The 22,315-nt window shown below is 39.6% G+C and overlaps 1 protein-coding gene across 4 annotated transcripts in view; it reads left to right on the top strand.

Moving 5' to 3' along the window:
- Positions 1–22,315, top strand: part of LOC118399703 (protein bicaudal C homolog 1-B-like) — a 71,876-nt gene that overhangs the window by 10,324 nt on the left and 39,237 nt on the right. For all 4 annotated transcript variants that reach the window (XM_035795974.2, XM_052475827.1, XM_035795954.2 and 1 more), the window contains exon 2: positions 18,389–18,435. In XM_035795974.2, coding sequence (XP_035651867.1) covers positions 18,389–18,435 — 47 coding nt within the window. The remainder of the gene's footprint in view (positions 1–18,388; positions 18,436–22,315) is intronic.

The raw sequence follows: 22,315 nt of genomic DNA, 5'->3' as shown, positions 1-22,315 counted from the left end.
TTTAAAATGTATACCAAACAAAAACCATTGATTTTCAAAGTTTAACAAACTATACTCCATGGACAAGGAGTACTTTCAACAATTTCCACATAATATTTGACAAAAACACATTTACAGGAAAAACTGTGCAGATGATACAAACTTTGATAACAGAATAAAACTGAGGGAGATTTTACTGTAATTCTGTTTGAAAAATGTATCGACACATTTTTTTCCAGTAAATATTTTGTTTTACTTTGTAAATTGTTTGAAGTTGTCATTGTGCATAGAGTTTGTATATAGTTTGTTGAACTTTTTGAAATGTTTTTTGTTTGGCATACCTTTTTTTAAAGTGAAATGTCAGAGTGTCAGAGTAATTCTGTCACTGTGGAATTGCCCATTTGTCTTGTATTTATAGTTGAAAAAAGGAACAATTTTGTTAGCAGTGTGTTTTATTTTTAACTGTTTATGTCGGATGTCTTAAACTGTCTAGTGTTTATGGATGTTGAGTTGTGGGTTGTGTAAGCTCTGTATCATATTTTCTGAACCTGATGACCTTGGTAACTGAGTCCAGTACCTGGCACTATGTCAACTCCACTGCAACATTACACATCTGGGAGTTTGTTTATTTATGTATTTATTATTTCACAGTTGCCTGGCAACTGCACATACTTTTTTTTCCCTGTGAAAGGAGCCATTTGGAGATGACAGCGGTCTGCGTTCTGGACAGGAACACAATAAGGGCTTGGGTCTTCCTGGGGCATACAGTGCATTCGGAAAGAATTCAGATCCCTTTACTTTTTCCAAATGTTGTTACGTTACAACCTTATTTCTAAAATCGATTAAATAAAAAGTGTTGCTCAATCTACACACAATACCCCATAATGACAAAGAGAAAACAGGTTTTTAGAAATGTATGCTAATTTCTTTAAAATAAAAATCCGATGCCTTATTTACATAACTATTCAGACCCTTTCATATGAGACTCAAAATTGAGCTCATCCTTGAGATGTCTCTACAACTTGATTGTAGTCCACCTGTGGTAAATTAAATTGATTGGACATGAGTTAGAGAGCAAAAACCAAGCCATGAGGTCGAAGGAATTGTCCCTAGAGCTCTGAGACAGGATTGTGTCGAGGCACAGATCTGGGGAAGGGTAAGATAAAAATGTCTGCAGCATCAAAGGTTCCCAAGAACACATGGCCTCCATAATTATTAAATGGAAGGATGTCCTTGAGTGGCCCAGCCAGAGCCCGGACTTGAACCCAATGGAACATTTCTAGAAAGACCTGAAAATAGCTGTGTAGAACCTGACAGAGCTTGAGAGGATCTGCAGAGAAGAATGGGAGAAACTCTCCAAATTCAGGTTTGCCCAGCTTGTAGCGTCATACCCAAGAAGACTCAAGGCTGTAATCGCTGCCAAAAGTGCTTCAACAAAGTACTGAGTAAAGGGTATGAATACTTATGTACATGTGATATTTTAATTTTAAAAACTTGTAATAAATTGAGAGAGAAAATCCAAAAACCTGTTTTTTTTCATTATGGTGTATTGTTTGTAGATTTAATCAAAAATGTAATCAATTTTAGAATAAGGCTGTAATGTAACAAAATGTGGAAAAAGTCAAGGGGTCTGAATACTTTTTTGAGTGCACTGTACATATATTTAAAGGGTTGGCTACACTTCCAGGATTACAGGAGGTTTCTCGGGCAATTCAATGTTGTAACTTGTCACAAAGTGCATCTTTCAGCGTTGCGCCGCTGCTAAATAAATATAGGCAACACTGCTACTACTTCCCTGGTTCTTCTGTCTTTACTGTCCTTACTTGTGTTCATAGTGTGAGAGTTGAGAGCTACTTGGCAACTGAAGTTTAGTGAATGGATGCAAACCTGTGTGATGGACCACAGAAGAAGAGACTAAATAATACTCTCTGTATCTGTTTTCATTTTGATTTCCCACTCAAGTGCTGCCAGCAACCTGTCTGTTATAAGGTGATACTGTATACTGGATGAAAATATCAGGTCTTTGATCCTGCTCATTTAGAGTAGATTTATTTGAACAGGCTTGTCAGTGACACATCCTTCTGTTTATCGTCCTGCCTAAACATTCCAGTGGTCCTTTATTATAGCGTTACATGTAGATCCATCTTAACCCACTGTCATATCATTTCTCAGAGAGGAGGATGGGGATGGCAAGATTGAAACGGCGTAGTATTGCATGCAGCACATTAATGACTGGTGAATTATTTTTGTCTTAAGCAATAACTAAAGTGTGTATGTGCATGTGGGGGAGTGTGCAGTCAGGCATGTATGCAGGTGTGTTTTAAAAATACTCCCCTATATGCGCACTTTGTCGGGTCCATGTTGAATCAGCTGATAGGTACTGAAGTTCATAGTGTTCAGCTTGAGAGCCTCTGGTTGGTGGAGAATCATGGTGAGAAAACATCCTGCTCTTTCTATATTCCATTCCATTCTATCTGTGAGTGGTAGTAGTTCGTTCAGACTTGGCCTAAGGACATCCAAACCGCTCACAAGTGCACACGAGAGTTTGGACAGAAATTTTGGAAACCTGAAATTTCAGAGGTTCAGAACCTAGAATTTGTTTGATCCAGCATTTGGCAGATCCATCTGTCTTAATATGCTGACATTGATTTCTTTGTATCTGTGATATATTAGCTGTTGGTAATTAAGCCACCATAAGTATTCATTTACCTTGTATTAATGGTCCTTCTCTTTTTAAACCGGTGATTACTGGTCATTAAGTATTTATTTTTTTTACTATTTGTGTCAGAGCAAAGATAGTTGTATGTGTTTCGCTTTAGTTCTAAAACATAAACACACTAAGTAGGCTACCAACCCTTGCTCTTCTAGTCTATACCCCAATATCATCTGTGCTTAAATCACTCTGTTACTGCTGCTCCATCAGGATTTGTCTCACCAGGCCTAATGATTTAGAGTTTTAGCTGGTGCCTTTGGGTTTTCCTTACTTTTCATTCCCCAAAAAGCTCCAAACTTAATAATTCCACTGCTAAAGCCTTGTGAGAGTATGACACGTAGTTTTCATCAGTGTCCACTTTGACATGTCAAGCCAATGCCTATTCTCACTTAGTTTTGTTTTGTTTTTTTCATGGTTTTTATACCAGAAGGTGATGCAACAATACAGCTTAACACATGCCCTCCTTGTGAACCCTCAGCAATTTTGTGCCTTTTATTTATTGATAAGATCCCAGCTCATAAACCACGTGAATGGGGACTGCCGGTAAACTTCCTAACGAAAAATTGTGACAGGAGATAAATATCCTGTTCTTCATTTCACCTAACGTATTGCACAAGTTGACAGCAGATATTTACTTAAAAAGTAGGTACAAATATTGAAATGTACAGTTTAAGTCGGAAGTTTACATACACCTTAGCCAAATAAATTTAAACTCAGTTTGTCACAATTCCTGAAATTTAATCCTAGTAAAAATTCCCTGTTTCAGGTCAGTTAGGATCACCACTTTATTTTGAGAATGATTTACTTCAGCTTTCATTTCTTTCATCACATTCCCAGTGGGTCAGACGTTTACATGCTACCAAATACTAATTGAGTGTATTGCCTTTAAATTGGTTAACATGGATCAAACGTTTCGGGTAGCGGTAGCCTTCCACAAGCTTCCCACAATAAGTTGGATGAATTTTGACCCATTCCTCCCGACAGAGCTGGTGTAACTGAGTCAGGTTGTAGGCCTCCTTACTTGCAAATGCTTTTTCAGTTCTGCACAACATGTCTCTAGGATTGAGGTGAGGGGTTTGTGATGGCCACTCCAATACCTTGACTTTGTTGTCCTTAAGCCATTTTGCCACAACTTTGAAAGTGTGTTTGAGGTCAGTGTCCATTTGGAAGACCCATTTGCGACCAAGCTTTAACTTCCTGACTGATGTCTTGATGTTGCTTCAATATATCCACATAATTTTCCTCTGTCATGATGCCATCTATTTTGTGAAGTGCACCAGTCCCTCCTGCAGCAAAGCACCCCCACAACATGATGCTGCCACCTCCGTGCTTCAAGGTTGGGATGGTGTTCTTCGGCTTGCAATCCTCCCCCTTTTTCCTCCAAACAGATCAATGGTCATCATGGCCAAACAGTTCACCATAATCACTGTGCCCAAGAACACAAAGGCAACCTGCTTAAATGACTACAGACCCGTAGCACTCACGTCCGTAGCCATGAAGTGCTTTGAAAGGTTGGTAATGGCTCACATCAACACCATTATCCCAGAAACCCTAGACCCACTCCAATTTGCATACCACCCAAACAGATCCACAGATGATGCAATCTCTATTGCACTCCACACTGCCATTTCCCACCTGGATAAAATGAACAGTTATGTGAGAATGCTATTCATTGACTACAACTCAATGTTCAACACCATAGTACCCTCAACTCATCACCAAGCTATGGATCCTGGGACTAAACACCTCCCTCTGCAACTGGATCCTGGACTTCCTGATGGGCCTCGCCCAGGTGGTGAGGGTAGGTAGCAACACATCTGCCACGCTGATCCTCAACACTGGAGCTCCACAGGGGTGCGTGCTCAGTCACCTCCTGTACTCCCTGTTCACCCACGACTGCATGGCCAGACACGACTCCAACTCCATCAAGTTTGCAGACGACACAACAGTGGTAGGCCTGATCAACGACAAGTCAGCCTATAGGGAGGAGGTCAGAGACTTGGCCGTGTGATGCCAGATTAACAACCTATCCCTCAACATAACCAAGACTAAGGAGATGATTGTGGACAACAGGAAAAGGAGGACCGAGCACACCCCCATTGTCATCGACGGAGCTGTAGTGGAGCAGGTTGAGAGCTTCAAGTTCCTTGGTGTCCACATCAACAACAAACTAGAATGGTCCAAACACACCAAGACAGTCGTGAAGAGGGCACAACAAAGCCTATTCCCCCCCAGGAAACTAAAATGATTTGGCATGGTTTCTGAGATCCTCGAAAGGTTCTACAGTTGCAATATCGAGATCATTCTGACTGGTTGCATCACTTCCTGGTACGGAAATTGCTCAGTCTCTGACCGCAAGGCACTACACAGAGGGTAGTGTGTAAGGCCCAGTACATCACTGGGGCATAGCTGCCTGCCATCCAGGACCTCTACACCAGGCAGTGTCAGAAGAAGGCCCTAAAAATTGTCAAAGACCCCAGCCACCCCAGTCATAGACTGTTCTCTCTTCTACCGCATGGCAAGCGGTACTGGAGTGCCAAGTCTTGGACAAAAAGTATTCTCAACAGTTTTTACCCCCAAGCCATAAGACTTCTGAACAGCTAATCAAATGGCTACTCTGACTATTTGCATTGTGTGCCTCCACACCAACCCATGTTTTTACGCTGCTGCTACTCTCTGTCTATCATATGTGCATAGTCACTTTAACTATACATTCACGTATATACTACCTCAATTGTGCCGACCAACCAGTGCTCCCGCACATTGGCTAACCGGGCTATCTGCATTGTGTCCCGCCAACCCCTCTTTGCACTTCTCGCACCAAAGTATGTTCATCTCTAGGAGACAGAACGCATCTCCTTCCTGAGCGGTATCGCGGCTCCATGGTCCCATGGTGTTTATACTTGCGTACTATTGTTTGTACAGATGAACGTTGTACCTTCAGGCATTTGGAAATGGTTCCCAAGGATGAACCAGACTTGTGGAGGTCTACAATATTTTATCTGAGGTATTTTGCTTTCCCCATGATGTCAAGCAAAGAGGCACTAAGTTTGAAGGTAGGCCTTGAAATACATCCACAGGTACACCTCCAATTGACTCAAATTATGTCAATTAGCCTATCAGAAGCTTCTAAAGCCATGACATAATTTTCTGAAATTTTCCAAGCTGTTTAAAGGGGCAGTCAACTTAGTGTGTGTAAACTTCTGACCCACTGGAATTGTGATACAGTGAATTATAAGTGAAATAATCTGTCTAATCAATTAGAATAATTACTTGTGTCATACACACAGTAGATGTCCTAACCAACTTGCCAAAACTATAGTTTGTTAACAAGAAATTTGTGGAGTGGTTGAAAACGAGTTAATGACTCCAATCTAAGTGTATGTAAACGTCCAACTTCAACTGTATTAAAGAAAATAGTTTCAACGGTGTTGACGGTATTGAAAAACCATCCCGTGGCTATTTCCAAATACCCTGCTATACGGTATACCACCCAAGCCAATATATGCCATTTAGCTGACGCTTTTATACAAAGCGACTTACAGTCATGTGTGCATACATTCTACGTATGGGTGGTCCCGGGAATCGAACCCACTACCCTGGCGTTACAAGCGCCATGCTCTACCAACTGAGCCACAGAAGGACCAAGCCTAGTTTGTATGTGGAATGATGCCATAATTCCACAGCTCAAACACTGTTACATTCCTTTTACCCCTCAACCCTACTAAACAAGTGAGAATATCACTTTCTGTACTCATAATGGATACCAGACTTAATTAATCTGCCCAGGCTCGTGCTGCATCCTCCATACTGCTCCCTGGAGCTATTTTATAGTGACAGAAATTATGCTTTGGTTTTGCTACAATGTTTTGCTGGCATATTCACATGTTAAACTAATGGCTGTGTGGGTATGATTCATTTTGATGGCGTTTAAAAAAAAAATTGTGACATAGGCGATTACTAATCATACATTTACTTAATATTTCACATATACCCCTGACATTACAATGTTGAATGGTGAAACCCATAGATTCCTCTAAGAAGCTGGAAGCATGAGTCCATGGCTTGTCCTCGTTTAACCTCATCTTTATTTAACCCAGCCACGCATTTTTTGTTTTTTTTATAGAGAAGGCACTCTGATACACGTGCCTGCTTGCTGCAGTTGCACGCCATGCATCTGCTGTCAGGATGTTTTTCACTCCTCGCATTGCCTTATGTCCTGTACTACACTACTGTCTCCAGTCATTCCACCAGCTCCTCTGGCTGGAAATGCTGTGTTGCGTTCCCTATAGAGTACATGTGTTATCCTTTACACTCGTGGGAATTTGCCTATACGGATAGGGCTACATTGAAATGTTTCTTACGGAAGAAATATGGAATGCATATGCATAGTTTTTTATTTAAAATAACATTTATTTCACCTTTATTTAACCAGGTAGGCTAGTTGAGAACAAGTTCTCATTTGCAACTGCGACCTGGCCAAGATAAAGCATAGCAGTGTGAACAGACAACACAGAGTTACACATAGAGTAAACAATTAACAAGTCAATAACACAGTAGGAAAAAAAGGGGAGTCTATATACATTGTGTGCATGAGGTCGGCGGATAATTACAATTTTGCAGATTAACACTGGAGTGATAAATGATCAGATGGTCATGTACAGGTAGAGATATTGGTGTGCAAAAGAGCAGAAAAGTAAATAAATAAAAACAGTATGGGGATGAGGTAGGTAAAAATGGGTGGGCTATTTACCGATAGACTATGTACAGCTGCAGCGATCGGTTAGCTGCTCAGATAGCAGATGTTTGAAGTTGGTGAGGGAGATAAATCTCCAACTTCAGCGATTTTTGTAATTCGTTCCAGTCACAGGCAGCAGAGAACTGGAAACGAAAGGCGGCCAAATGAGGTGTTGGCTTTAGGGATGATCAGTGAGATACACCTGCTGGAGCGCGTGCTACGGATGGGTGTTGCCATCGTGACCAGTGAACTGAGATAAGGCGGAGCTTTACCTAGCATGGACTTGTAGATGACCTGGAGCCAGTGGGTCTGGCGACGAATATGTAGCGAGGGCCAGCCGACTAGAGCATACAAGTCGCAGTGGTGGGTGGTATAAGGTGCTTTAGTGACAAAACGGATGGCACTGTGATAAACTGCATCCAGTTTGCTGAGTAGAGTGTTGGAAGCAATTTTGTAGATGACATAGCCAAAGTCAAGGATCGGTAGGATAGTCAGTTTTACTAGGGTAAGTTTGGCGGCGTGAGTGAAGGAGGCTTTGTTGCGGAATAGAAAGCCGACTCTTGATTTGATTTTCGATTGGAGATGTTTGATATGAGTCTGGAAGGAGAGTTTACAGTCTAGCCAGACACCTAGGTACTTATAGATGTCCACATATTCAAAGTTGGAACCATCCAGGGTGGTGATGCTGGTCAGGCGTGCGGGTGCAGGCAGCGAACGGTTGAATAGCATGCATTTGGTTTTACTAGTGTTTAAGAGCAGTTGGAGGCCACGGAAGGAGTGTTGTATGGCATTGAAGCTCGTTTGGAGGTTAGATAACACAGTGTCCAAGGACGGGCCGGAAGTATATAGAATGGTGTCGTCTGCGTAGAGGTGGATCAGGGAATCGCCCGCAGCTAGAGCAACATCATTGATATATACAGAAAAAACGTAGCAAGCAAAAGGGAACAGTTTGGAGATTATGGTAAAATGATTAGACCAAAGTTGAGTACACAACAATTCACCTGACACAAGACTGAATCCAAACTGTTGATTTTATGTGCATTTGACACTTACTGTACTTTTCACCGCATTTGCTGATAACGAAATCAGAAGATACTCTGGAGACATTCAGTAACATGAGAATATTCCTGAAAAATGTGGGGTAGGGGCAACATAACAACACAAAAAATGGCAAGGGGTTTGAGTGCGATGACTAACTGGTGTCTTCAAGTGGCCAAACACCCCTCCAATGTGTGCCCGTTCCTAATTAATTTCAATGCACTTTTATGACTCGGAAGAGACTTCAACTATAAGGTGCTTTTTTTTTTTTGCTCTCCTAGCTGTGTCGTTGAGGAACTAAGCAAGCACACTTAGTTTTGTTTGGAACACAACCCTGCATCCCCGCCATCACACAATTACTGTTGTTTACGCAATCCAAAAACGAAAGCTTGTCCTATTGCCATGTCAAGCTAAGTTATAAAATATGATCTTACAGTTTTTGGATTTCACAGGGAAATTCAGAGAGAACCAATCATAATTGCAGCAAATTTTCTTCACAATAGACAAAACAATCTCATTCTGTTCGCAACAACCCAGGGTATGATGCCATGTCATCTTGTAATTGTAGATCAAACATAGTGATCATAAATGTTGACACTATATGACATGAGTTTTATGATATGGACATGTGAAGCGCACATTTGGACTTGCTTGGCTTGCTTGTATGACAAAGTGATATTCATTATAGTCCTCAACATCTACAGTTGAAGTCGGAAGTTTACATACACTTAGGTTTGAGTCATTAAAACTCGTTTTTCAAACACTCCTTAAATTTCTTGTTAACAAACTATAGTTTTGGCAAGTCGGTTAGGACATCTACTTTGTGTATGACAAAGGTATTTTTTCCAACAATTGTTTACAAACTGATTATTTCACTTATTATTCACTGTATCACAATTCATGGGTCAGAAGTTTACATACACTAAGTTGACTGCCTTTTAAACAGCTTGGGAAAATAATGGATATTTCATGGATTTAGCAGCTTCTGATAGGCTAATTGACATCATTTGAGTCAATTGGAGGTGTACCTGTGGATGTATTTCCACACCTACCTTCAAATTCGGTGCCTCTTTGCTTGATATCATGGGAAAATCAAAAGAAATCAGCCAAGACCTCAGAAAACAATTGTCGACATCCATAAGTCTGGTTCATCCTTTTGGAGCAATTTCCAAATGCCTGAAGGTACCATGTTCATCTGTACAAACAATCGTACGCAAGTGTAAACACCATGGGACCACGCAGCCGTCATACCGCTCAGGAAGGAGACTCGTTCTGTCTCCTAGAGATGAACATACTTTGGTGCGAGAAGTGCAAATCAATCCCAGAACAACTGCAAAGGGCCTTGTGAAGATTCTGGAGGAAACTGGTACAAAAGTATCTATATCCAAAACGAGTCCTATATCGACATAACCTGAAAGGCTGCTTAGCAAGGAAGAAGCCACTGCTCCATACCGCCATAAAAAAACCAGACTACGGTTTGCAACTACACATGGGGACAATGATCGTACTTTTTGGAGAAATGTCTTCTGGTCTGATGAAGAAAAAAAATAGAACTGTTTTGCCATAATGACCATCGTTATCTTTGGAGGAAAAAGGTGGAAGCTTGCATGCCGAAGAACACCATCCCAACCGCGAAGCACGGGGGTGGCAGCATCATGTTGTGGGGGTGCTTTGCTGTAGGAGAGACTGGTGCACTTCACAAAATAGATGGCATCATGACGGAGGAACATTGTGTGGATATATTGAAGCAACATCACAAGACATCAGTCAGGAAGGTAAAGCTTGGTCGCAAATGGGTCTTCAAAATGGACAATGACCCCACACATACTTCCAAAGTTGTGGCAAAATGGCTTAAGGACAACAAAGTCAAGGTATTGGAGTGGCCATCACAAAGCCCTCTCCTCAATCCCATAGACAATTTGTGGGCAGAATTGAAAAGGCGTGTGCGAGCAAGGAGGCCTCCAAACCTGACTCAGTTACACCAGCTCTGTTGGGAGGAATGGGCCAAAATTCACCCAAATTATTGTGGGAAGCTTGTGGAAGGCTACTTGGAAAAGTTTGACCTAAGTCAAACAATTTAAAGACAATGCTACCAAATACTTATTGAGTGTATGTAAACTTTTTTTCTCCCACTGGGAATGTGATGAAAGAAATAAAAGCTGAAATAACTAATTCTCTACTATTATTCTGACATTTCACATTCTTAAAATAAAGTGGTGATCCTAACTGACCTAAGATGGAATTTCTACTAGGATTAAATGTCAGGAATTGTGAAAAACTGTGTTAAAATGTATTTGGCTAAGGTGTGTGTAAACTTCCAACTTCAACTGTATTTTTTGAACGTACATAGAGTCCTCTTAATTTACAGCAGTTCCTCACTCAGACAACAAAAAAATTGCAAAAGTTGCCCAATTTTGCAGGTGGGATGTGTGCAGCTTCTTGTTGAGTGCGGTGCTCAAGTTCAGCATGGCTGTCAGTCAAGACCCATACAGCACTGTGAAGTGCAGAGCCTGCACTCTGACATCATTTGTAGCATGTTGCAGTAGCCAGTGCATTCCAAATTAGGCACTTATTAGTAGGGTTGGGCGGTATCCAGATTTTCATATTGTCATACTTGATCTCACACCGGGATTCACATTATTACCGGCCTTGCACACAAGGTGGCGCAAAACAAAACACCAAAAAAAATCAATTTGGGCATCTATTAGCAGAATGCTAACAAAATTAGCACATGTGAAATATGCCAACCAGCAGAAATGAAAATAAACTAATTGCAAAGACAGGCAATCCAGCTCATCAAGTTATACATACAGTGTATATAGGTAGGAGCAACCGAATGTCATTTTTGGTGAGTTTGGACATTTGAAAGTGAATGAACAAGAAACAATATAATAGACCTAAATGTTAGAAATATGATGACCATGCATCGTTTTTGCAAAAAAACACCTTGCTTTTTCATTGTAAGCTCATATACTTGTGTGGCTGCCAGCGAAATAGCGCAGCACTTATGTTGTCGTCTGATTTAAAATTAAGCTATTTTCTGCCGAATGTCTTGCACTAATGTATTTTCTGTGAATGAAAACTACAGTTGCTTGTCCCTGATCACTCTATTGAAGTGTAACAATACTGACTTTCAATATAAAACGCAACCCCTGTCAATACACAGCTGGACTCACCTGCTCCCATTGTCTCCCGTTGTGCTATTCACAAACAGATACATGACTGGCTCAACTGGTCTGGAGAACTATGTAAGCTTCATAATGTAAAGTCATGTGACAGCTGACATAAAGAACGTGATGTGCTTTATCTCCTAATGTATTGAAAATGTTGACTGCAGGTATTTACTTTTTAAAAATTGCTACAAATATGAAAATGTATTGAAAAACTTCAAATGAATAGTTTAAATGATATTGATGGTATTGAAAAACCATCCTGTGGCTATTTCCAAATACCCCGGTCGGTGGTATATATTGTACACTGCCCAAGCCTACCTAAATCTGCCATTTTCAACCCGTATATACGGAATAAGTCTACGGAATAAGGAATTTTAGAAAACACATTATTTGTATTCCTCCGCTGAGGCTGAGTTGATGAAGTGCAACACATACCCACGTGTGTGATTATTAAGCCTTTTATCTCAAATCATCATAATCTGTTTATATTTGCCTGCCAGCATCTTTAGAAAACACTGTTGTTGCACACTGTTTTACGACAGTCTTGCATCATATGCCAGAGAATTTCTTTTTCTTTTTTTCCCCACTTTTTCATAATAGAAGGATGGAGTACATTTGAATGGCCAATAACTTCAAACATGGTGACAGGCCTGTTGATCTAGTGGATTTACGGTGTAGGAGATTCAAAGGCATTTATAGTTGGACTTGGAGTATTTTGGTCTGATGGTCCTTCTTGTGCATTACGGATGTTTGTCATTAGTACTTTAATCATTCGATCTAGTTCACGTTTTATTTCAGACTGTTTTTAATTGGGGTCCGCCGGGGGATGAACATTCTTAGATGAATGTGCTTTTGTTTAAGGGCAATCCCACGGTAACAGAATTGCGCTGAAACTCCGATTTTTCAGAAACGGAAACCATTTATTTAGAAGTTTAACATACCTAACAACTATGCACAAGGACTAACTATTTACACTGGACATTTTACAAACCTGTTTTTACTGGAAGAACTGTGCAGATGCAAAGTTTGGTAACAGAATTTTTGACAATATCTGCCTCAGTTATTTTTTTTATGTGACCATGTTTTCCAAAAACTCTTAAATATCTGCTCCGAGTTAACATTAAAATATATCAGCCTCAAGAGTGGCGCAGCAGTCCCGGGTTCGGCACTCTAGCGACTTTTTGTGGCGGGCCAGGCGCCTGCAGGCTGACCTTGGTTGTCAGGTGAACAGTGTTTCCTCCGACACAGGTGCTACTGGCTTCCAGGTTAAGCGGACCGGTGTTGATGCGTGGTTTGGTGGGTCATGTTTTGACGGAATCATGACCCGACCATTGCCTCCCCAGCCCGTTGGGGAGTTGCAGCGATGAAGTGGGGAGAAAAAAGAGGCTAAAATACAAAAGAATGGGGTGTCAGCTATGAACTAACTTTTGGGTATTGAACTACAGTAAGTGAAGCGGATTTACATCCGGTAATGGGATTTGATCATGGGTCCCTGATCTGTACAGAAATGCATAATTATGGATAAGAATGCCATTCTCTTCATGGTGACATATCTTAAGTAAGTACACAAAGCTAAAAGTATGCAATATCCTCGTTTGCATTTGGGGGTATTATTCTACATAATGGCTATTATGGTTGGTGTGGATTGGACAAAATCAAAAACCAGTCATAGAAGTCTGTTTTACAAGTATGGACATCAAAGTAGGACACAGTAAGTAGAGTTCAGTACAGTAAATGTACACTACTGGTCAAAACCCTTGAATGAGTAGAACACCTAATTTAAGGGGTTTTCTTTATTTGTACTATTTTTGTAGAATAATAGTGAAGACATCAAAACTATGAAATAACACATATGGAATCATGTAGTAACCAAAAAAGTGTTAAACAAATAAAATATTTTTGAGATTCTTCAAATAGCCACCCTTTGCCTTGATGACAGCTTTGCACACTCTTCGGTAAGAGGTTTTTCAACTGTATGGGCACATTAAGTGTTTTCTTGAGGCAAGCTGAAGTTTCGGAGCTGTAGTCTACACCCCTTCATCTGTAATTGGTCAACAGTAGGAATTCTTCAAAGTCTTCGTCATTCAAGGAGAGATTACTTGTTGTCATGCACATTTTCTCTTTGAGAAATACTGCACCAAACATCTTAGTTTGATTGTAAAATTGCGCTACTAAGGTCTCCACCGCAAAAACTCTGTCAAATTTTGACATTATCTTAGATTCATTCTATTTTGAGGAATAGTATACTGGCTATGGCATCTCATAATGGACAAACAGTTCTATTGCCTATTTTATTCTCGTTTTTCAGCTAGCCGAGTTTGGTTTGTGACTACTATGAATTCCCTTTGTATCCAATTTGATTGCAGAAATTGCATTACCAATTTGTCTGAAAATGTGTTATCGATTTGGTAACAGAATTGAGTTTTAATCACTTACTAATTCATAAACAAAATGTATCTGTAAAAAAATACTATACCTAATTGATAGGTCTACCTTGTTACTTCTGTGCACTTTAATTATTCTCCTTATTGAAAATATTTTTAAGCTATGTGTGTTTTTGGTAATGGAATTTCAAGGCACACGGCAATGTTTCTTAAACTTACAGAAAGCAGAACGAATTTGACTAAACTAAATATAAGTACATTGGATATTAGTTGGCAGGGTTCTTCAACATTATTGTTTTTTGGTGTATTTGTAATACCTTAACTTTTTCTGGTAGATGTTTTTTAAGACCCCTTTTCCATCTGTATGACAAGTAATCAAAGCCTTTGCTTATTCCACATTTTTAGGATGGAAAATGGTTGAATTGATCGAAAATAGTGCTGAGCGATTACTGCTTTTTGAGGATGTTTCGGTTAGATTATAAAAAATAAAATAAAAGTTTTTTTGGTGTCATTGTTTTTTAAACATTAAATGTACTATGAGTTATGTGGGTTGAACGCTGTAACAACACAGAATAAAACAATTAATAAAAGTTCCTTGATGGTAGTGTCTGCCCATTACTGCTTACATGTAACTATAATTTATTCACATTACTTAACTCTTATAAAAGATTTTAGTTGTGTACATTTGTTTTATTTAATTTCAAGTCATCTATCTATAGAGCTGCTGCCTATGCTGTCTGACAATCACTTTTGTAGTTCTTCAATGTAAATAAGGCATACTTTTATGACTGCTGAATACCAACTATCAATCACTTAGGTCATGTATTTTCAGGTAGAGATACTTCCCGGAGCAACAGCTGCTTTCTATATCACCTAATTATTGGTCATTATTCTGTCTTTTCTGTAGCAGGCTTAAAGGGAACACAGACCGGACAAGTAGATACGCAATGGATTATCGTCACATTAGTTAATTACCACGTTTTATGTGCTAAACTATGTAGAATTGGCCTGTTAGAAACTCCCTACTACATTGCACAGTTCAGGCTGGATCTGATTCATTTCTAGAGAAACTGTGCAATGTGCGCATTGAGCTCTCAGAAAAAGAAAATACAATTCTAATAACTGTACTTAGTTGTTTAAAAATGAAACATAACAGGATTCTCGGTTAATCGCTCAGCACTACAAAAAAAGGCTTTCATTTGACACCCAATCTCTTATGAACTTTATGTTGGTGCTCATGGGTCCTTTTACATGGAAATTACCTTAAATAATTTACAGTCACAGATTTAGTGGCTTTCCTTCCAGGGCCTGGTTTTTGACCCCTGTTTAAATTCTCATTCTACCACTTGAATAATAATGTCATGTTGTGGACATTGAGATTTGATCAACACATTTTCTGCTTGAGAGCCTTACAGAGCGGAGTTTTGTGTGGTTTATTTCTGTCTAGTTTTCTGTGTGTCTTTTAAGAACTGCTGGCTAAACCTGAAAATGCTAAGCTACAGTACACCTGCTGCTATGTCTCCATTGTCTCATAACCTACAGAACTAAGACAATGTTAGTATTTTGATGAATCAGAGTGTGTATTGTTTTTACTGAACAGTATTCCTTTCTGTTGGTGTTATTCTGTAATTTGATACTGTATGTTTCCAATAATGCTGGCCCACCCCCTACCAGAGTCTTAATCTTTGCCAAAGTCAGACATGCTAGGCCAGTATCATCCCATCTCCTAGTGTGGCCCTAATAGGCTGTACCATCTACCTCATCCATTTGACCTCCAATTCTAATACTCCCACCTCCTCTCAACTGTGTGATTCACCACACTCCTCATCTATAATGACCAACAACTCCCACAGGGCATGCTGACCCCAACCTGCGCCTCTTTTTTCAATTCCAATTTGAGGATTTGAACCTATTATTCAAACACAGCATACTGGCAGCGCTGACATGTCTTACGGGTTATATTAGCCAGGCTCCCTGCAGTTAGACACTTTTTTTTTTATTTTTTTAACACAGCAATTCCTTAAAGCCATTGAACATACCGATTTGGCATGTGTTTGTCTGTTGGACATTAGGAAAATGAGATTCCAGTCTTGGAGGTGTGTTTCTGACCGATTTTGCGTTTTTGTTTAATGATGAGACACCAGACGCGGAAGCCTATTTCACTTCCTCAAAATCCCCAGAATGAATCTAATATGACTCAAGAAATCTGTATTTCATTTTGACTTTTTTTGCCGAGGATGTTTCAGTTGCGCAATTTTACATCTGTGATTGGCGCAGTATTTCTCAAGTGAAATAAAATGTGACATGTCTTGTGTAAACAAAGTTGGAGCTGCTGGGCAGGTCTGTCTCACTGTATATACTTTTGGATAGAGTGCAATCACCGCAGCTGTTCACCCATGTTAGTGGGCAAATGGACATTGTCAAATCAAAACCCAACCTTCATTTACCCTTGAGACGCACGGATGTTTCAAACTCTGTTTTAGACGAGACTGACTTTATGACCAAAATTATCCAATTTACACTTTCTAGTCATTTTTGACACTAGAATAACTGTTTCTGACTGGAATCGATGCCACATAGGCCATTTTGTTGCTTCTGTTAAAATATCAAACTCTTATAACCATTGGTAATTGTTTAAATAATGTTCCCTGTAAGAAAGCTGCCGCTTTCAGACTAATCGGGGACTGTGAATAGTATTTCATGTGAAATCTATGGGCTACATTGTTCTGAATGAAGCAGGCCCTCGTGTGAAATAGCTGCAGAGGTGTTTTTGCGGGGGAGTAAGTACAAGCATGTGTGCAATGTACTTTATGAAGGTATTACTCCATCACCAAGGGCCAGTTTGTGAGGACACAAAATAAAACACCTGTTGGGGTCATTTATCTTATTCCTAAAAAGATTCTTACTGAGGAAATGTTATATTGAGAATGAACAATGAAATATTTGTTTTCTTTCAAATGTCAAGCCACTAGTATTGCATTTCACCACTCCTTATGGATCACATGGTGACGGATAATTAAGAAGGTACCTTTTTAAATCTAATGAAACTGGACAGGTTTCAGAGTGGGGAAGCAACTTGGATAAATCTCAGGATCAGATATATTGATACTCAAGTTGTCAAACCCTCCACAACATTATTTACATGTTGATATCAAGAAAGCAAACGTGCTGTATTTCAATAGAAAATCATGGTGATGTATGACTAGGGTTGCACAATTCTGGAAACTTTCAGAAAAATCCAGTTTTTAAAGAAATCCTGGTTGGAGTATTCTGGATATTTTGCTTATTGTGTGAATATTCCAACTGGGTTTTTTGTAAACCCTGTACATTTTGGGATAGTGGATGGATTTTTATATGTATACCTGTATATTTTTTGCAACCCTACATATGACATTGTCCTACAGTATTTTGCCAAGGTACATACTGTGTGTTTCCATGGACCAATTATAGCCAGTTAATAATTTTGATTGACATTTTCTGTCATTTTTCTGAAGAAAATGCATTGCTATCCAGAGGTGATACTAATCAGAACATTGGGTTAAGTTGATCATAACATTAATTCTTGTCATTACATCAAGGCCATTATTTATCACTGTACACCAGTTCTGTGGTGACCCTGACCCAGCTCCGCTGAAAATGTGGTAAATCCATCAAGTGAATACAGGAACCACCTCAAATGACGGATAAATGCTCTGCGGAGAACAACTATGTATTTTACATCAACAGAAAAGCCACAGGCCAGACAAAAGGACTTGCAGAATGATCTGTATCAGAAACAAATTATTGTATATTCACTGTGGTTGGGAGACTGTTCCTTGCCCATATTATATAGTACCAGAAGCCGAGGTCTTTAGTATATTTTCAAGTCTTTCAAATAATGTTTCTTATACTCATGGATATTTTTACACAATTGTGTTCTCTGCCAGGTATCTGTCAGTCAGTTCTCTGGTAGCTAACATTCCTCATGCCAGCCTCACGGCACCATACAGGAGGAGACATTGTCTGTCCAAAAGTGTGAATATCCCAAAAAGATGGATCACCCATAATGGTAGTATAGCACTGAGACCTTTTTTATACAAAGTTCAGCAATTTGTTAAAAGGAAGCTGTATCTAATTATAAGATTATTAAGAATGAGTTTGACGTCTATCTAAATCCCAAAATTGTATATACTGATGTGCCAATGACAATACCCAAGGAATGGAGATCCACTGAAAAGCAGATTTTTGGATTTAGTCATAGTATCCTCACATTTCCAGGACATTGGATAACCAAAGCGTGATTTGGCTCTGTGAATGTTATACAGTATTGTATATTTAACAGTTAATGCTTTCATCAATTGTTTCTTTTTCCTCTCCTCTACAGCGGCCGCTGGGGGACGAGTCAATGGTGGCGAGGATTTCTTTCAGAAGGTAAATCTCTAATATGTATTATTGGATCATGTTTGGATTGCGTTCAAGTCCAGAGAAGAGCACTTTCCTTCGGGTGATGAAAGTGTCCGGTGTTCATTTAATAGGGTCCTGATTGTAGATACGTTAGTATAATTTTGACTTGAATCTATTGTGTGCCTTGCACAAGTCAGGCGTGTGCTTGACAGGTTGAGGCTGCACATTTGATAGGCCAATTTTGGACTACTCTCCACACACAGAGCATGTACAGACAGAGATGGATCCAACGCATTCATACACATATGCATCCGCTTTGTTGTCATATTTTGTTACCATCAAATATAAAAATAAAAAAAATCCTAAGACTCAGTTGAGTTTGTACTAGTCTGCTCTATGTTACTGCATAGGCATCCAAGTAATTACCTGAGAGAAAATGGAAAAGTGTTTGAAGATACTGCTCCTGTTTAAAGTGCTGTTTCCTGAAGTGTTTGAACTCCCTCCATAGTATGTTAATATACTTTTTAATTAAATAAGTGATGGACATGGGTTTATTTTAGCATTCTTATTTGTTTATTTTCCATCTCTGGTTTTGAGGGAAGTTAAATTGCCTACTGCTATGTCATTTAATTTAACTGTCCCTACAGCCATTTAATGTCTATGAAATGCAAACCGGGCGCCATCCCATTATTTTTTTAACCATATATGCTAGACATGTGTTTTATCTCTAAAAACAGTGCCTTCTGAAAGTGTTCAGCCCCCTTGACCTTTTTCACATTTTGTTATGTTACAGCCTTATTCTAAAATGGATTAAATAAGTACAAATCCTCAGCAATATAAACACAATAACCCATAATGACGAAGCAAAAAACAGGTTTTTTGAAATGTGCAAGTGTATTACAAATATTCAGACGCTTTGCTATGAAACTATAAATTGAGCTCAGGTGCATCCTGTTTCTATTGATCATCCTTGATGTTTCTACAACTTGATTGAAGTCTACCAGTGATAAATTCAATTGATTGGACATGATTTGGAAAGGCGCACACACCGGTCCCACAGTTGACAGTGCATGTCAGAGCAAAAACCAAGCCATGAGGTTGGAGGATTTGTGCGTAGAGCTCCGAGACTGGATTTTGTCAAGGCACAGATCTGGGGAAGGGTACCAAAACATTTCTGTAGTATTGAACGTCCCAAAGAACACAGTGGCCTCCATTATTCTTAAATGGAAGACATTTGGAACCATCAGTATTCTTCCTATTGCTGGCCAAACTGACAATGCAGGAGTGGCTTCGGGACAAGTCTCTGAATGTCCTTTAGTGGTCCAGCGAGAGCCCCGACTTGAACCCTATCAAGCATCTCTGGAGAGACCTGGAAATAGCTGTGCAGCAACGCTTCCCATCCAAACTGGGTCTGAATACTTATGTATATGTGATATTTAAGTTGGGGTTTTTCATTATACATTTGCAAACATTTCTACACACCTGTTTTTCATTATGGGCTATTGTGTGTAGATTGAGGAGAGAAATTATTTAATCAATTTCAGACAAAGGCTGTAAGGTAACAAAATGTGAGAAAAGTCAAGGGGTCTGAATACTTTCCAAATGCACTGTATGTAGCTTATTCAATTAAACTTATCTGACATAATTGTAGGTGGTGCCTTGGCTTGCCAATTATGCTTTTCCAAAGCCACTGCCCTGTCTTCACATGCAATCAGTACTATGCCAATGTTCCATTCCAATCTATGCTGGTCAGAAGTTTAAAAGGTCAATAATTGTACATTAACTGTAGTTATGTTTGGCGATCGGAAAAGGACAATAACAGACTGTGAAGTTTTTATTGAAGAATTTCCGTTCAAATGGGTCTGGAATTTCCCTGCGATAGCATGACCACCACACAGACCCAATTAATGTCAGAAAAATAAACATGGTAGACATCTGGAACGGTTTATTCTAAATAAAATGTATGGGGTGTTTGGACTATGTTGAAGTCGATGAAAATGGGAAGTCTTACTTACACCATTTCCTTCCCTCAAACACACCCATGTACCACACACACGTATGCAGTCCCTCATATATCACACACAATGCACACAACGATTCCCCCTCCACACACACACCTGCACATACAGTTTTATAGTGAGGGTTGGCGTCCCAGCAATTCCTTGGAAATAAACTGCAAGTTTTTGTGAGGTCAGTAAGAGAAAAACAAAACACTCTTGCAGGCATTTCCCTGTGGTAGATCACTCTCTTACTCATTGTCTGTTTGTCTTCCGTTCAGGCCAGCTCTCAGACCCAACCACATCCATCCCCATTTTCTCTCTCCCTCTGCTGGGTCCAAGCATTGTTTCCCACTCAGATCAGTGTATTAAACCATTTGTAATGTATTGTGACATGGACCTGTTGGTGTATTTGACTGTTGGACAACAAACTTTGTGTAGGCTATTATGTATTGTGAAAACTACTTGACAATTTAACTCAAAGACCATGGACCATTGAACATTTCGACAGGCTGTTGGACCATACGATGTTTGGACGGTGAATAGTTTGACTGGTAGATCGTGGACCATTAAACCTTTTTGGCGTGTTGGATTGGTGGGCTATTAGACTGTGAAGAGTTGGACTGGTAGACTATGGACCACAGAGCTTTAGTGGAGGCTTCAGGCAAATGTATTTGAGTGCTGAGCCAGTCCCTCCCTCCCTCCCTCATCCCTCAGCTGTGGTTCTGTAAACAACGCCAGCTTGATATACGAGCACTGATGCACTCTGATCGGAGGCCAGAAGGATTCTACTTCATTATTTTAGAAGTACAACACCGTCCTGTAGTTTTATGCTGTCTATTGGGTGAGAAAGGAACGTCTTTTGATTATTTTGGTAGAGAATAGAGGGTTAACAAGGTAGAGGAAGTAAGTGAAAGGGTGAAAATGAGTCATCACATCGCAATGAAGGAATTAATTGTATGATTATTTAAGTGAAGTTGCTGACTTTGCGAGGTGTCCATTACAGCAAACCAATAGCCCTCTAAATTGGTTGGTTCCTCTGTAAGTACTTGAAAACTTTTTATGTTTTAAAAAGTAGCAGATATTGTGCAGTTGCTCCTAATTTGGGATAATCTTTTGAACTATGCACATATTAGTTGAACACCTTAAGGTTAAGGTCTTCTCCCCAAACATAATGGAGCTCGTGAGAGTTAGCGCATGGATTGTTGGCACATGTTAAATTCATGCGATCAGTCTCATGGGAAGAAAACAGTGGATGGATCACTAACTAAGACTCTCAACTGAAACAGGAGAACACCCACCCCATCCCTTTAACTCCTAAACCCTCTGTCCATCACACACACACACACACATACACACACACACACAGCTGAATCAACAGTGATACAGGAAGACAGTCCACTCCATCCATGTTGATTGCCACCGTGCCTCACACACACATAGAAAACTCGACAGAAAGTCTACACCCCCTTGAACCTTTTCGTTGCATTACGAAGTGGGATTGAAATAGATTCCATTGTCATTTTTTTCTCTCTCATTTTTTCTTCACAAAATACTCCATGATGTCAAAGTGAGAAGAAAATTCTACAAACTTTTTCAAATGAATAACAAATTAAATAACTAAAATGTAGTTGTTTAGGCAAGCCTAAATTAGTTCAGAAGTAACATGTTGCTTAATAAATCCCAAAGCAAGGAAGAGTAGCTGCAGCAGCTATTGGAGATCCACAATAAATACAAATAAGTTATATGGACTCACTGTGTGAAATAATAGTGTTTTACATGATTTTGAATGACTACCCCTTCCTCTGTGCCCCATACAACATCTGTAAGGTCCCTCAGTCAAGTATTGAATTTCAAGCACAGATTCAACTACAAAGACCAGGGAGATTTTTATAAGCCTCATAAAGAAG

Source organism: Oncorhynchus keta, chromosome 2, assembly GCF_023373465.1.
Source record: "Oncorhynchus keta strain PuntledgeMale-10-30-2019 chromosome 2, Oket_V2, whole genome shotgun sequence".
Lineage (NCBI taxonomy): Eukaryota > Metazoa > Chordata > Actinopteri > Salmoniformes > Salmonidae > Oncorhynchus > Oncorhynchus keta.
Note: the sequence above shows the minus strand (reverse complement) of the source record. Positions and strands in the feature narration are given on the sequence as shown.